The 17563-nt window shown below is 36.1% G+C and overlaps 1 protein-coding gene across 2 annotated transcripts in view; it reads left to right on the top strand.

Moving 5' to 3' along the window:
• The window catches only part of LOC142749632 (neuronal acetylcholine receptor subunit alpha-7), a 220231-nt gene extending 203310 nt beyond the window's left edge, over positions 1–16921 (top strand). For both annotated transcript variants that reach the window (XM_075857923.1, XM_075857924.1), the window contains 5 exons: positions 1178–1345; positions 2053–2247; positions 3899–3985; positions 5062–5171; positions 10379–16921. In XM_075857923.1, coding sequence (XP_075714038.1) covers positions 1178–1345; positions 2053–2247; positions 3899–3985; positions 5062–5171; positions 10379–10903 — 1085 coding nt within the window. In that variant the 3' untranslated portion in view covers positions 10904–16921. The remainder of the gene's footprint in view (positions 1–1177; positions 1346–2052; positions 2248–3898; positions 3986–5061; positions 5172–10378) is intronic.
• The last annotated feature ends 642 nt before the right edge of the window (positions 16922–17563 follow it).

Below are 17563 nucleotides of genomic sequence, written 5' to 3'. Positions count from 1 at the left end.
TTTTTGCATTGCAAAAGCTGAAATCCGCAGTGAAATTCCGCTTTTTCTCCGCAACGTAATGAGCATGCTGCGGAGGGAAAATCCTGCACCACAGCCAAATTTCCACACAGTTATTTTCCGCAATGTTTGAACTAAGTTTCCTAAAAATGTATAGTAACCAATTAAAAAAACGGCTGCTGCAGAATTCCACTGCGGACTGTCCGCAGCGGAACTCAACAGCAATTCCGCCACATCTGAATGTGCCCCTAGAGTTTGCTTCCCTAACTTAAATTCATGTTCTTGCAATTTTGTGAAATTACATGGAATGCTATAAAGGTATTTTCAGTGTTTCGTTGGATGATTAACCATTGTAATGGGTGATTTAGTAATAACGTTTTTAGTAGTGAAAAAAAAATATTGAAGTTTCCCATTTTTCCTCTAAAGTAAATTAAAAAATAAAAAAGTCAGAAATATTACAATATAGCATGTTTTAACACGCACGGTGAATGCCGTAAAATGAAAAATCATAAAATGCCAAAATCGCTGTTTTTTTTTGTCAACTTAGTAGTGAAAAAAATGTAATAAAAAGTGATCAAAAAACTTGTATGTACCAAAAAATGGTACTAATAAAAACCACAGCTCATGAAGTAAAAAAATAAGCCCTCACACAATTCAATCGACGAGAAAATAAAAAAAGTTATGGCTTACAAATATGGAAAAAAATATTTTTTTTAACAAATATTTTTTCTCTTTGTAAAATCAGTAAAACATTTAAAAAAAACTGTATAAATTTGGTACCGCCCTAGTCGCATTGACCTGCAAATTAAAGTTAATTTGTCATTTTTACCGCACGGTGAAAGACGTAAAAACAAAACCCAAAATAAAATGGAGGAATCACAGTTTTCTCCAATTCCACCTCACATAGAATTTTGTTTCCCAGTACATTATATGGTATTTTAAATAGTGTCACTAGAAATGACAACTCCTCCCGCAAAAAAAAGCCTTCACACCACTCTATTGATGGGGAAAAAAAAAGTTATGGCTCATAGAAGGCAGGGAGTGTAAAATGAAAATAAAAAAAATAAAAAAATGGCTTGGACTTTAAGGGGTAAAACAATTATAAATTGTGAAAGGTCATATTTCTTATAATGTGTCCATAAGTAGGACCTGACGTTTTCTATACTTTATCTGTCCTTAGGAATATTCAAGAGCTCATGCGATATAGATGTTCGTTGGTTTCCTTTTGATATTCAGAAATGTAAACTAAAGTTTGGATCTTGGACTTACGGTGGATGGTCCCTAGACCTCCAGATGCGAGAAGCAGACACTTCTGAGTATATCTCAAATGGAGAGTGGGATCTCGTTGGTATGTTTTGAATTGAGGAATATGGCTGTATTGCTTGTCTTGTTTTCCAACTCTATAAGTTTAGAAATGTTTCCTAGAAGTTTTCTTAAAAATAAATATATAAACAAATAATTTCTCCATAATAGTTTTTGATGCATTTATTTCTCTGTTTGGTATTGGTTTGGCTCTCATTCCAATTGTTACTGCCTAGTGTGATTAGCACCAAAAAGTAGTCCAATTTTACAGGTGAACCATATACTGTACTTGTTTCTGGGTGTCCAGTTTTTCATCCCTTGATGACAAAATTACTGCTTTTGAGACCCCCGCCAAAATATGGCTTTTAAGGCATCACAGTATATTTTCATATAATCTGAACGACTGGCCCTTATAATAAACCCTGCCTTCATGCTGGTTATTCTTTTTAACTTTGGTTTAAATAGTAGACTTTTTTCTTCTGCAGTGGCAGAAATAGGTGGGGGGGGGGGCTGGCGGGGCATGTGCCATAGGTGCTGGTTATTGGGGGTGGTGTGCCAGGAAGTCACACTATATTGGCCATGGGATTCAGAAACAGGGCTAGGTCAGTAGACTGAATTGCTGTCTATTATATTTTATATCTGTCTGGTTATTAATTAAATAATATATATAATGCAGGTTTATATATTAATATGCTGATTAATAATTAGTGGAGTAAGAGAAAAAAGTGACATAGAAATCCATTTTCTTTCCAGGAGTCCCAGGTAAACGGAGCGAGAGCTTTTATGGATGCTGTAAAGAGCCATATCCAGATGTGACATTTACTATTACAATGAGACGAAGGACATTATATTATGGACTGAACCTTCTTATTCCCTGTGTTCTGATATCTGCGCTTGCCTTGCTCGTGTTTCTTCTTCCAGCAGACTCGGGGGAGAAGATTTCACTTGGTAAACATGCAGTTACTGAAAAACAGCATTGACTTTCATAGGACCTGCAAAGTATAGACAGTTGAAAGCTAGAATACACTTAAGTAATTATACATAAAGCAGAGCTATTATGCAGCCAGATTCAGCAGTCACATGTTATATTATTCAGGACGTTCCATTGCAAGAAATCTTTTCTTAAACCTACATTCATTTTTAAATACACATCAGTTGAAATGACGACAGTTAGAGCTGTTTAGAGGGATATATTTTATACTGGAAAGCATTTTGAGGATGGTTTATGTGCTCTTCAGTCAAGCCAGGTTTTTACCATCAAAATCATGGGTTGGGAGCAATTCAGAATTATTAAGGGTTTGAAGCAGAAACACTCAGATGTGGGCATTTTTACTCTTCTAGAATAATATGTCGCCCAAAAATCTAATATTAGAAGATTAGGTAAATTGCTCTCCGTCAGCTGAATGCAATGATTACTAAAAGTGTGTAATGTATTCCGTTCACTGATTGGGTCCCCGAGCTGAGGACTCTGTTTACACAGGATGTTTATACAGTGGCTCTATATTCATAATTCCTACTTCGATGTATTCATATATGCAATACATACGTAGACCCGCTGTATTGTGTACATGCCTGTGTAAAATATATATATATATATATATATATATATATACATATATATATATGTAGTACATTTTTAAAATGAAGCTAATTTAGCACAGCCATTCAGAAATGTAATTTTATTCTCATAAGTGGATGCTTATACAAGCCAGCTTTCCAAAATCCTGAATGATAAATGACATTGGAGTAGGTGATGTATTACAGCATAGCTAATCTGATTTGCACTTCCAGGATTCTGAGAAAGCTGAAGACGTCTGAAAAATGTCATACTGCTAGGGATTTATGCACACGCCAAAGTTTTGCATGGTCCCTTTATGATGGCAGATGGAAACCATACAGTTCCACATTTCTGTGCCTTGACACCATATTCTCCTATAGAAACAACGCATATAAGGGGAAATACCTCCATTATACAGCATGGAAGTTTTTGTTTTTTTCAATTGCCTCCATATAAAAATCATATTCATAAAGAGCAGCGAATGGGCTCATCTATTTCTATATGTGCTGTATTACGCATCTGTAAAACACGGCCGTGTGCATGAGACCTAAGTAAAAATTTGAACAATGTTATTGGTGATTTTAAGGGGAAAATGCTTTTTAATGCTTGCTAGTTGCTTTTGTAGTGAAAGAAGGGTTATAAGAAAAAATAACATTCCGACTCTGCCAGATCTACACTTATAAATTGTATTTGATTGGATCAATGTCATCTAAAGTTTTCAGTCACTTCAACAAAAGATAAAAGTGACAGGTGATCCGTCACTGTAGTAAAGCAGCCGTCTCCTGACCCTGTTATTATGACTTATGAGAGGGAAGCCCTGTGGTAAATGGCATTGAGCTATTCATATCACCTTAGTAGCCCGTATTATTTATTGATTTAGGATCTATTCAATTTTATTGCCGTTTTTTGCTGACCCCCCTCACTCTATGTCAGCCTCCCAAAGCAAAATAAATAAATAAAGCAGTTATGATTCCTTCTACATTTTCCTGTTGTTGTTTCACCATTGTTTCACTCTGGTTATTCGTTCTTATTTTGTTTTAGGTATAACCGTGCTTTTATCTCTCACTGTATTCATGTTGTTGGTGGCGGAGATAATGCCAGCCACATCAGATTCCGTGCCATTAATAGGTAAGTAATATTATTTATCTATGTAGCTAAACAGACAGACAGACAGACAGACAGACAGAGACAGACAGATACTGTAGGTATATGATAAATACAGATGTTGTTTGAATCAGAAAACAATAAAGCTCTCCATCAATCCCTGAGCAGAGATACTGAAATCAATCAATAATTACATAAAAGTTCAGTATTGTTTTTCGGTATTCATTCAGCATAGCACAGATTAAAAGTAATGCTCCATTTAAATGATGTCTCTAGAAAAATAAAATGACTTCTTAATTATGTGGTTTGTTGTATATTGAGATATGCAGCATGTACAGTAGTGTAACATGGGGTTAACACAGGGTATTTGCATGTGGCCGCTATGGTAGTTTACATCAGAAGGCAAATGTGATAAGTTAGTGAAATAACTTCAGAAATTTCTATTCACACATTGCAGTGGTATTCTCTGCAGTTTTATGCTTTAAGATGTCAGTAATGTAGCCCTCCCTATGGTGATCTACTGTATGGTCGGTTTAGTAGTCCCATAGGAGGTACAGGTATTGCAGCCATACAGTAATACAGATGCAGTAATGCGCCTAAATTCCGGCCATAGGAAATCGATCTTTAGTACATTCTGCAATAAGAGGGCATGCCCTGTGTAAAATAGGTCGGTGTGGGGGAAAAACACAATAAAATCCTGAAAAACATGTAACGTGTAGCTCCCTCACAATTCGCAACATCAACCCTATGTTGTAGTGTAAATGTGGATATTGTTGTGTGTTTTTGTGTAGTGCTAATACCGCTCACAACCACAGCGCTATGGCCTGTGTGTACACCTAGCAGCAATATTTGCATTTGTTTCTATTTTAGATCCATAATCACTTTAGTATTATTTAGATCATTCACTAGAAGAGAAAACACTATTCTATAAAATAAACAAATTCTCTCAAACATTTACTGTTTACATTTTCACTGAATCCATACAGCATTAGTCATCCCAAAAAATAACTTTCCGTGAAATATAAGATATTTTGAATTATTGTACATGTTTACAAATATGCACTAAATATGGTTTTCCATTATTATTTTGTGTTTTGCAGCACAGTACTTTGCCAGTACAATGATAATTGTGGGTCTCTCCGTGGTAGTAACAGTTATTGTCCTACAATATCATCATCATGACCCGCATGGTGGAAAAATGCCAAAATGGGTATGTTCTTAAAATTATGTATATTGTAAAATCCAGAGGTTCTGCATATGTAATTTTTTTGTATGCATCTAGACATCTAAAGGGACACTTCTATAAAAATATGAGTTTCCCAGTATATTTTCTCATTAAGGAATCTGCATAAAGAGCTTACTAAACTCCCTAAAGAGCAAATTCTGAAATGCTATGCTTGTTAGGCAGCAAACAAATAAGTGTGGTCAGCTTTCTTGCAACAAGACCTCCTTTCCTGATATTTATACTGGTGACATGGCAGTGTCACTCACTATATAGTGGAGCACCAGCGGTTTAGCATACTGTGGGATGAAAATAGCAGCTACCGGTCCTCTAGTGCAGATTATAAGGTTGTTCATGTTTTTTTGTTTGCTTGTTTTTTTTTTCTTTGCTACAGTTTGATAGGGTTGGGAAGTGGGGTGTGGGGGAGGGGAGCATACGAGACGCTGTCTCCATGCTTAATGTTATCTTGAAATACTAATAGGTAAATGACTATCTCTATCTAAATCAAGCATATTTGTAAATTCATTGGAAACCCTTTTCCTCCTGATGTGTCTACAAATTGCCTCTTGCATAGTGATTGTACGATGCAGCATGGGGTTACAGTATTCTTAAAGCTCATGTGGTTGTAAGTGCAATTAAAAATGACTTGCTTTCAAACAGAAAGGAAAATCAGCATGTGCCGGATAATTTTAACTAGTACAGTATAATTTAAAGTATCCTTCATTCTGTTCATGTATGAAAACATTTACATATACATTTGTAAGCTTTGCAACTAAATATACTACTAACACCAAAACCGCTAAGTGACGTTTCTATTTCACAGTATGGAAATAAGCACCATGTATTTGGATCTGTTATGCAAATGTTTACTTAATAGGAACAAGTATTCATTATCTTATGTTCATTTACATATATTGGGTCTGTAAACAAAGATTTGGCATCTCCAAGATTTAATTTAATGGGGTTGTCTGAGATTGGATAAAAGTACACCCCATTTTCTAGAGACAGTGATAACCTTGTACATGGGTTTGTCTCTGGTATAACATGTCAGTACCAGTCAAATGAAATGGGTTCGGCTGTAATACCAGAGACAGCCTGTGGACAAGAGTGGCGCTGTTTGTTGAAAAAAAAACAATCTCAGACAACCCCTTAGAGTTCACAGGTATCTCCATCAAAATAACTTTATTTAGAATGTAATACATGCATGAGACATATGTGGGTGATAGCATGGACAGCACGGCGTAAATAAATCTATCATGTGGAATGTGCTCACATTCTGGTTATTGGGACTTTAAACTGACCATAATAATATTATTAGCTAGAAAGAGGCTCAAGCATACATAATAAATTATCAAAAATTAGTAATTTACACACAGCTGATTTTAAATAATAAGGATATGCATTGAACCTTGTCGTTGGTGACAAAAATCAGTGATTAAAAAAATCATGTTTCAAAAGGAAGCCCTGAGGATGTTGAACTGAAAATGATGGCAGCCTGTAGTATGTGAATGGACTCTAAGTTAAAGGCTGTAAATGGTCTTGTTTGGACCTGGAACAGAATTAAAACGTCCCTGCTGCATGCCATAACTGTATGAATAGTGAGGGTCTCACCTCTGAGACCCCACTGATCACCTAGTCTTTTCCCTGCTCAAAGAAATGCAATACAGCTCCATCAAGTACATGGAACTCTTTTGCAATTCCATGTACAGTAGGAAGAGAAAGAGCAAAAAACACGGCGCCACCTTGTGCAGGTCAATAGGTTAGGTAGGTGAGGAGAAGGGGCATTGCCATGCTCACCTAGGCTGAATGCATAAATCGCAAGGGTAGGTCCACATATGCTGCTGCCAGATCCGAATCGGTTCCCGGAGGGGACCGTTTAGTATGATGAAGAAAGGAAGGAAGATCCATTTTTTTCCTTCCTTTCTTCATCTGTACAGTAGGAGGAAGGGAAAAATCGTTGAAACATCACTTTTCTAGCTCTCTAGTCCTTTATTCTGAGGATTGGTGGAAATCCCAGAAATCAGACTCCCACCGATCAAGAAGTGATGGCATATTCTAGCAATATGCCATCAAATATAATGACTAGAAAACCTCTAAAGCCCTATTCTACCTTTTTCTATATTGACCGACCTAGCAATAGGAATTAAATTGTGCATAGCCCACAAGCAGATTAGGCATTTTAGTTAAATGTTTGACACTTTTCAACAACTGAAACAACAGATCCTCACATTTTAATACAAATATCTGCAAATTAAGTTTTGTCTGTAAATTGCTTTTACTTTGATTAATGGAAAAATCTATAATAATTTTATGTTAAAACAAGCCATTTAATCTTGTAATTTGATTTCAAATTAATCCAATCACTGTCACAGCATGACTGGGATTCTTCTGTCTGAAACTGCCAGCACACTGACTTATAAGTAGCAAAATAGAACTACAGGCACATCAGTGTAACACTTTGGTTTTGATACACAAATTAGACATGATCATTGATATTGGGAAGTTCCCTGTAGACAGAATAATTGAAGTAAAAAAATTAGAGAAATTTGTTCCAAACCCTTTTGTTTTATGTAACCTTGTTATTGGAAAGTTGGTGGGAAATAACCATAATAAATGCTGAATTTTCATTGTTCTGCTGGAGTCAACGCACATTGTCACCCACCAAGTAGAAGTTCCTTTCATTAATCACTGGAGAGTAGACAAAAGCAGTTTTTACCTCTATTGGTCCCAGTGATCACCAGGATGCCTGTAGCAGACGGCTGTCACTGGTTCTAACTAGACCCAGCACTGCCTTAGCAGTGACAATTGTCATTGAAACTGGTCAAATTTTCCCTGTAAATGAGGCTGATGGGTAGACCCAGCTACTGTGGAAAATTATAGTTCAAAAACCAATATATATATAAAGTAAAGAACTCCCCAAATGGTCTTTTAGGACCTTTATAGTATAGACTATAAAAATTAAAGTAAAGTAAAAGAATACAAATGTATGAAATAAAAAATAAACATAATATACCCCCTCCTTGAATAGCTTTTTCCCACTAATCATTGTCAAACTGCTGGCCCCAACCAAATTACCCTAAATTGGACACATAATATATAAAAATTTATAAATGAATGCTAGACAATGACTAACATTAATAAAACGTCTATTGTAAGCTGACTAGAATGTAAACAAAAAGCATCGTTTTGCTATCTTTTCCAACTATAAGCCTAAAAATTCAAAAATTTCTAAGTTTGTGTCAAAAATTATAAAACAGGAAACCTGCATTGGTCACTGAAAAAAAAACCAACACAATAATTACAATGATAGCCCAACAAATAAAATAATTATAGCCTTTAAACTAACTCGTACCAAAAACGGCTAAACGATGTCTGGTCCAGATGGGCCAAAATATCCTGGATCCCCGTCACACTAAAGGCAAATATTGTGATATATTAATTTTCAACGAACCTTGAAAACAGAGCTAGAATTAAAATATATGTGTATGGTCAGAATGTAACCAGTTTTAAGGATGAATAAAGTAAAAAACAGGGAGGTTAAAAATCTGCTCTGTTTGTTTCTTAGGTACTGTAGTAATGATTCTGTTTTGTTTTCTATACTGCGTGGTACACCGATGTCCTAATGTAAATTGTTCCCTAGAAATAAACATTCTAAATTATTCACTAATACAAGGCTAAACTGTTTGAGTGGAAAAGAACTACAGAATAGCCCAAAACAAATCTTATAAAACTGGAACTGCCACTATGGCATAAAATTAGATAGATCACCATAAATCTTATAAGCATCTGTCACAACCATCTACCCATTGATTTATCTCAAGCAAACCACGAAGCATGCAATTGATAGGCTGATGAAAAAATAAACATTTTTGCCTGTACATTCTGAAGGTCTATTTCTCCTTGTGTTCTCAGGATTAAATAGTAACTCTACAGTTTATTTTCATACTTGTATAAATATTTTCAAGAATAAGTATGTTGCTTAATGATGCACAAAAAATGAATGCAGAGGTTTCTTTTGCAATTGGCTCTTCTCGCACTTGCGTTAATGGGGTCCAATAGAATTGGGTTTTTTGTATTTGTGATGGCAAAAATTGTGCAGTCTGCAGCTCTGTAAAATACTGGAACCCTGATGGAACTCATTAAAGTCATTGGGGTCCATCAGAATTCACCGATATCCATTCAAAAAGATCCAGCACAGCTGTCATGACTTTTTTATAAACAGTAGTTGTTAAGCTATTGTCAACAGAGCCTTACTCGACACAAAAATGTGATTCACCAGTCAGCTTGACTGATATTTTTGTTATTTTTTGGGTAGGGTTATTTCACCATAAAATGTATCCAACTTAATCCCACCAATACTAGTGCATTAACCTTAGAACATTAAAGGTTAAATGGAACCGGTCACTAGATTTTCGGGCACTAAACCACCAGCATGTCGTTATATTGTTGGGGTTTAACATCCTAAACATGCCCCTTTCAAAACTGACAGTTTTAGCATTTTGTCTAAAAATATGTTATAATACAGCATGTACTATATGTAAATTACAAAAGAAGAGTCCTGAGATTAGTCCAGGTGTACTGACCACGGCTTCATCTGAGCATTGGGCATGTGCAGGATGCCGTTGAACTCATCTCAAGACTCTTCTCTGGTAATTCACATACAGAGCAGACTGTATTATAACTTCTTTTTAGGTCAAATGTTAAAACGGACAGTTTTGAGAGGGGCTTGTTTAGGACGCTATTCCCCAGCAGTATAATAACATGCTTGTAGTTAAGTGCCCTAAAATCTAATGACAGGTAACTTTAGAAAAAAATAGTTTGTTTGGAGACATAAGTCAATATTATTTATTTAAAAAAACAAAGATTAACTGTTGAACTAGGCAATTTGACTTTTATGGTAGAACACTTTTAAGTCTTAATTTAGGCGTCAGCCTAGGCATAGCTCTCGTGTTGTTCTACAGACTCGAAAATGCAGTAAATATTTTCTGCCATGCCATTGTGTAGGTACAGTTGAGTGCTACGGTACTACAAGATACTTAGGGAAGATCTCTATATATGAGCTAATGCTAATGTATAGAGATCCTCCCTAAGTATCTTGTAGCACCATAGCTGTTCCTGATTGTAATGCCTGAAGTAATCTTTTACACGTTACTGTAAAATGACTGACCCTTTGTCTTTTGTATTCTGTTTCACAGACAAGAATAATTCTATTAAACTGGTGTGCATGGTTCCTCAGAATGAAAAGACCAGGTGAAGATAAGGTCAGATCTGTTTGCCAGCATAATAATAAGCAAAGACGTTGTAGCATGGCAAGCGTTGAAGTTAATACTGTAAGTGGTCAACAGTCAAGTAATGGGAACATGCTCTATATTGGCTTCCGTGGTTTGGAGGGCATCCATTGCACACCTACCACTGACTCTGGAGTAATATGTGGCAGGATGGCCTGTTCCCCAACACATGATGAAAACATTCTCCACCACCCACGCCACACAGAAGGTGAACATGACTTAAGCAAGATTTTGGAAGAGCTGCGATATATTGCTAACCGATTCAGAGACCAAGATGAAGATGAGTTGATATGTAACGAGTGGAAGTTTGCAGCATCTGTGGTAGACCGGTTGTGTCTTATGGCTTTTTCTATCTTCACCATCATCTGTACTATTGGAATTTTAATGTCTGCTCCAAATTTTGTAGAAGCAGTGTCTAAAGATTTTGCTTAACTGCAATTTGTATTTTTTTTTGGAGCAATGTTTTCCACCAGATGGGACCTTTTCTATACAATCAATGCTCAAAAGGATACATATGCTCATATTGGGGCATGCATGAATGTGCGTTGCTGCCAACTGACTCTAACTTCAAAATGTATAACTTTTTTTTAAATTTATTATTTTATTTGTATTGCTTATTATTTAATAACCTTCACAGGGTTTGTGACATTGTACCATCTTGTCACCAGTATAAATGTAAAAATGCATAGTAAGTTAAGGTTGAAATCATGATTATAGTATATAGTATGTTCTCTAAATACATGACAGTACGGTATAAGTTACATTATCCTAAATTATTACTTGAGCACAGTGTTATATATATAATTATCTATATGCTGCCATATATTGCTGCAGAGTACAGCTGAATTGGCCAAGAATAAAGATTATGATTTTATTTTTGTAAGTAAAAATATTTGTATCAAATGTAGAAAAAGTTTTGCATATAGTCATTTACAAAAGAAAGGCACATATTTTTGGCGGCAACTGGTGTATTTGTTTGTGTATGTACGGCCCACATTTACTCATATACCGATAGCATGTACAGTAGAAATTTTCTAAAGGATTAAGCTAATACACTACAGACTCTCAGTGTATGTTCACAGTAACAAATTTGTTGCAGAAATTAATGTGACTGTTTAAAATATTTGAAAGGGGTTTGTAAAAATCCATGCACATGCTGCAAAAACAACTCCATATACATGTATGGAACAGATTTTCAGTTGCAAAATATCAGCCAAATCTGCAAACATTCCCTTATAGTTGACTATCTCTGCATTACAGGTGGGGGATTTACAACATCATTTTAAAGCAGTATTACAGTATTTACCAACCATTTAATTAATGCATGTACATTGGTACACATATAACAAAATATGTTCAGACAATGACATAGAAAATGAAGTCACCTTGTAATATAAAGCTTTTTATTTTATTTTCCAGTAATATGAAGGTATGCAATGCTTTGATTCAGGTTGCCATGGCTATATCCTGGGACATGTATAGATCTTTTTTTCAATTTTGTCTGCTTTATTTATATTTTTTATTTAAAAAAAAAGGAAGAAAAAAAAACATCAGCATGCTTAATTAACGTCACTCGTCTTATATAGTATATTAGTATGTTAATATATCTAATATAGAAGATAGGAGAAAGTGGTTTTATATGAGTGCATAAAAATTTTGAAAACTTTAACTTTACACTTAACGCGTTAAGTTTTAAGTTTGACTTTTTCAATAGCTTTTGTAGTGTTAGATATCAAATCAAAGTTGACTGCATCTATGTATTTAATGCGTTAAGTGTCAAGTTAACCCCTTACTGCGAGTGCACTTAACTGTACGTCCATTTTAGCGGTACAATCCCGCAAATAGGTGTACAGTTTTTTTCCATAACATGGTGCGGGCACAGCTCCTGCGCCCGCACCATACGCAACAGGTGTTTACTGTAATATACAGCACACATCCCGCTGCAATGACCGAGATTGGAATTACCTCCAATCTCGGCTTTTTAACCCCTTAGATGCCGTGGTCAATCAATATCTACTTTGAAATCTAAGTCGTTGACAGAGGGTGTGGTCTCCCTCTGTACTTCATTGCCCTCCCCGCAAGCGATTACATTATGGCAATGGTTTCTATGGCAAACAGGAAGACTAACAAAGGCCTCCAGGTCTGCCACGAAGCCTATAAGGCCGTGGGGGGGGGGGGGGCAGGTCCTAATAAGCGCCTCTCAGTGTAAAATTAGTAGTACAATGTATTATACCTGCAGAATATCAGGCCTTCAAGTCCCCTAGTGGGACTAAAAAAACGTAAAAAATATTTTAGAAAAATAAATAAAAGTTTCAAGTAATAAAAACAAAAATTGCCTTTTTTCCCCTGATCAAGTCCTTTATAATTGGAAAAATTAACCCCCCCCCAAAAAAAACCCCGATATATAGTTGTTATAGCTGTGTTCATAATGACCTGAATCTGAAAATCATCATGTTATTTATCCTCATCATGTTATTTATCCTGCATATAAAATGCAGCAAAAAAAAGGGATCAAAAAGTTGTATGTACCCCAAAAATGGTACTATAAAACTACAGCTTGTCCCACCAAAAAACAAATCTCCGTAGACAGAAAAAATAAAAAAGTTTGGCTATCAAAATATGGCTTACACAATATAACCACTTTTTTTCTAGAACAAAGTAAAGATGTTATTCATACTGCACGTTGAACGGCGTAAAAAAACAACGAAAAAACAATGCCAGAATTGATTTTTTTTTGGCCCCCTCACCACCCAAAAAATAGAAAAATCTGGCTCAAAATGTTAACAATAATAACTACAGCTTGTCCCGCAAAACATAAGCCCTCACACAACTTCGGAAAATGGTGCTCATTCATTCCTGAGCCCCATTGTATATAGTAGTTTCCAAAATAAGGTGACTTCTCAGGGATTTTCACTGGACTTCAGTGAGGACTTATTCCTCAGGAATAATGTAACATGGCGTCCGAAAATCTATCCAGTAGAATCTGCACTCCAAAACGAAATTGAGCTCCATCCATTTAGAGTCCTGCCGTGTGCTAGTTTACAATATTACCTTACTCTGGAGAAATTGAGTAACAAATTATGGGGTGCCTTTCATCCTTGTGAAAAAGAAAAATGATGAGCTAAAACGACATATTATTAAAAACAAGTAAATTTTTTGTTTTCACAATTATACATTTACAGATTTTATTAGAAAATATTCATATTCTAATCAAATCTATAAAACACCTGTGGGATCAATATGCTCACAGCACCCCTATATGAATTCTTTGAATGGTGAGGTTTCCTAAATGAAGTAACTTTTTGGGGGTTTGCAAATGAGACATTCCATCCACAAACCATTCAAGCAAAATCTGCCCTCCAAAAGAAAAATGGCACTCTTCCCCTTTTGAGCCCTTCCATGTGTCCAAACAGTAGTTTACAACCACATGTGGGCTATTACCATACTCTGTAGAAATTGCATAACAAATTGTGGAGTGCTTTTACATTTATAGTGCTTGTGCAAATGAAAATGTTTTGCTAAAACTACATATTATTGGGTAAAAAATTATTTTCCATTTTTAGGGTTTCATTTTAATAAACTTGCTAATTCACCGATTGGGTCAAAGTGCTCACTGCAACTTGGAAATAATTCTTTGAGTGCTGCAGTTTCCTAAATGGGGTCACTTTTAGAGGGTTTCCAGCATACTGGTACTTTACAAATGCAACATGGAATAAAAAAACAATTTAGTCAAATCTTCACTCCAAAAACTAAATTGCGCTCTTTCGCTTTTGAGCTTTGCCATGTGTCCAAACAGCAGTTTACAACCATACATGGGGTATTTCCTTACTCAGGAGATATTGTGTAACACATGTTGGGGTGTTCTTTCTCCTGTATTTCTTGTGGAAATGAAAAGTTATGAGCTAAAACTACATATTATTGGAACAAATTTTTTTTTCATTTTCACGGCCCAATTCTAATAAAATCTATAAAACACCTGAGGGATCAAACACTACACCCCTAATTTGATTGATTCTTTGAGGGGTACAGTCCCCAAAATGGGATCATACCTGGGAATTTTTACTGTAATGACACTTCTGGGGGCTCTGCAACTGTGACGTGGACCCCAGAAACCAATTCAGCAAAATCTGCGCTGCAAAAGACAAATGGAGCTCTATCCGTTCTGAGGCTGGCCGTGTACCCAAACAGCAGTTTATGACCACATATGGGTAATTGCTGAACTCAGGAGAAAATGCTCTACAAACATTGGGGTGGTTTTTCTCCTATAGTCCTTGTGAAAATGAAGAATTTGAGCTAAAAATACATATTATTGGCAAAAAAAATAATTTTACATTTTTACAGTTCAATTCTAAAAAACTTTGCTGAAACCCCTGTACAGTCAAAATGCTCACTACACCCCGGATGAATATCTTAAGGAGAGTAGTTTCCTAAATGGTGTCACTTCTTGGGAGCTTCCACTGTACTGGTAGATCAGGGGCTTTGCAAATGCGACATGGCATCAGAAAACCATTCCAACTAAATCTGCTCTCCAAAAGTTAAAAGGCGCCCCTTCTCTTTTGAGCACTGCCGTGTGCCCAAACCACAGTTTATGACCACATATGGGGTATTGCCATGCTCATGAGAAATTGCATTCCTTGTGGAAAGAAATAATTTGAGCTAAAACTACATATTATTTGAAAAAATATATATAATTTAATTTTCACAGACCAAATCTAATAAATTCTATAAAAATAAAACCTGTGTGGTCAGAATGCTCACTACACCCCTAGATACATTCCTTGAGGGGTGTAGTTTCCAAAATGTGGTGTCTTTTGGGGTATATCTAATGTTTTGGCACCTCAAGGACTTTCAAACATGAAATGGTCCCTGGTAAACATCATAATAAAAAAGAGGCCCCAAAATACACTAGGCGCTCCATCATTTGGAACGTCTGTGTTTGAGTCCAGTAGCACACTAGAGCCACATGTAGTTTATTTTTGAAAACTTTAGATTCTGCGTAATAAATATGGAGTTGTGTTTATTGTTAACACTTACTGTGTTACTAAAATTAATGGATTAATTTGAAAATCTGCCCAAAAAAATGAAATTTGTAAATTTTACCTCCACGTTGCTTTAATTTCTGTGAAACACTTAAAGGGTTGACAAATTTACTAAATGCTGTTAAGGGCACATTCACATGTGGTGGAATTGCTGTTGAATTCCGCTGTGGACAGTCCGCAGTGGAATTCTGCAGCAGCCTTTTTTTTTTATTATTTCTTTCTATACATTTTTAGGAAAGTTAGTTTCCAACATTGCAGAAAATAACTGTGCGGAAATTAGGCTGCGGTGCAGATTTTTCCCTCATGCTCTTTCCATTGCGGAGAAAAAGCGGAATTTCACTGCGGATTTCAGCCTTTGCAATGCAAAAACTGAAATCTGTGGCAAGTCCGCTGTGATATCTGCAACGTCTGAATTACCTGTCAAATATGCAAATGTTGGTGCAGAGTCATTGCGTAATTGCCCCAAATCTGCACCAACATTTGCAGCGGAAAAATTCTGCCACGTCCGAACGTGCCCTAGAATATGTTGAGCGGTGCAGCTTTTAAAACTTGACTTATTTGGGCTTTCTTATATATAGACCCCTCAAACCCACTTCAAAGCTGAAGTGGTGCCTAAAAAAATATGTTTTGCAAATTATGTTGAATATTTGAAAAACTGCTAGTAAACTTATAAAGCATATAACGTTCTGAAAAAAAAATGCCTACATAAAGAAGACATATACTAAACCTTTTTTCTTTACTAATTTGTGTGGTACCATTATTCATTTTAGAAGTAGAGGATCTCAGATGTAGGAAAATGCTAGTTTTTAAAAATTATCTTTGCATTTTTTATTTTTATATAAATGAAGAGTAAACTTATCAACCAAAATTTACCATTAACATACATAACAATGTATTTACGAAAAAACAATCTCAGAATCACTTGGATAAGTAAAACCATTCCAGAGTTATTACCACATAAAGTGACACATGTTAGATTTGAAAAATGTGGCTTGGTCCTTAAGGCAAAAATTAGCTTGGTCCTGAAGGGGTTAAAGTAGAAATTCCTCAACAATTTTTGAGATGCTTTTTCTCCTTAATTCTTTCTGAGTCTCTTATGTTTTTGCCTCTCAAGGCCTCTTCAAACATGAAATTATGCCTGGAAAACATCCTAATAAAAAGGAGGTTCTAAAATCTACTAGGTGCAGCTCTGTTCTGAGACCTGTGTTTGAGTTAAGTAGTACACTAGGACCACAAATGGGATATTTTTGAAAACTGCAGAACCAGGGTAGTAAATATTGAGTTGTGTTTCTCTGTTAACACCTGCTGTGTTACTGAAATAAAAGGATTAAAATTGAATATCTGAAAAAAATTACAATTTGTATATTTCGCCTCAACTTTGCTTTAAGGCTGGATTCACACGAGCACATTACATCCATAATGGACAGAAGGTATTTCGACCACAAGTCCCGGACCGAACACACTGCAGAGAGCCGGGCTCCTAGCATCATAGTTATGCTAGGAGTCCCTGCCTCTCCATGGAACTACTGTCCCGTACTGAAAACATGATGACTGTACGGGACAGTTGTCCGGCAGCGAGGCAGGGACTCCTAGCATCGTACATAACTATGATGCTAGGAGCCCGGCTCCCTGCAGTGTGTTCGGTCCGGGATTTGCGGCCGGAATACGTTCCGTCCATTACGGACGTAATGTGCTCGTGTGAATCCAGCCTAATTCCTCTGAAACATCTAAAGTGTCAACAAGCTTCCTAAGTGCTGTTTTGAACACGTTGAGGGTCAATGCACACGATCCGAATCACTTGCGGTTTTGCCACACGTATTTGCGTGCGGCAAAACTGCAGCGTAATACAGTACCAGCATAGTCAATAAGATTTTATGGAGTTTCATGTACACGCTGCAGTATTTTTCTGCATGTAAATTGACCTGCGGTGCAGATTTTAAAATCTGCAGCATGTCAATTTATCTTGCGTTTATGCTTGCGAATTGTGTATGCCTAGTGTTGAGAAAAATCTCACCAAAATCCGCCGTATGTAAACACGCCAAAAAACGCAACA

This window comes from Rhinoderma darwinii, chromosome 3 (assembly GCF_050947455.1).
Source record: "Rhinoderma darwinii isolate aRhiDar2 chromosome 3, aRhiDar2.hap1, whole genome shotgun sequence".
NCBI lineage: Eukaryota > Metazoa > Chordata > Amphibia > Anura > Rhinodermatidae > Rhinoderma > Rhinoderma darwinii.
This window is presented reverse-complemented; position numbering and strand designations above follow the sequence as displayed.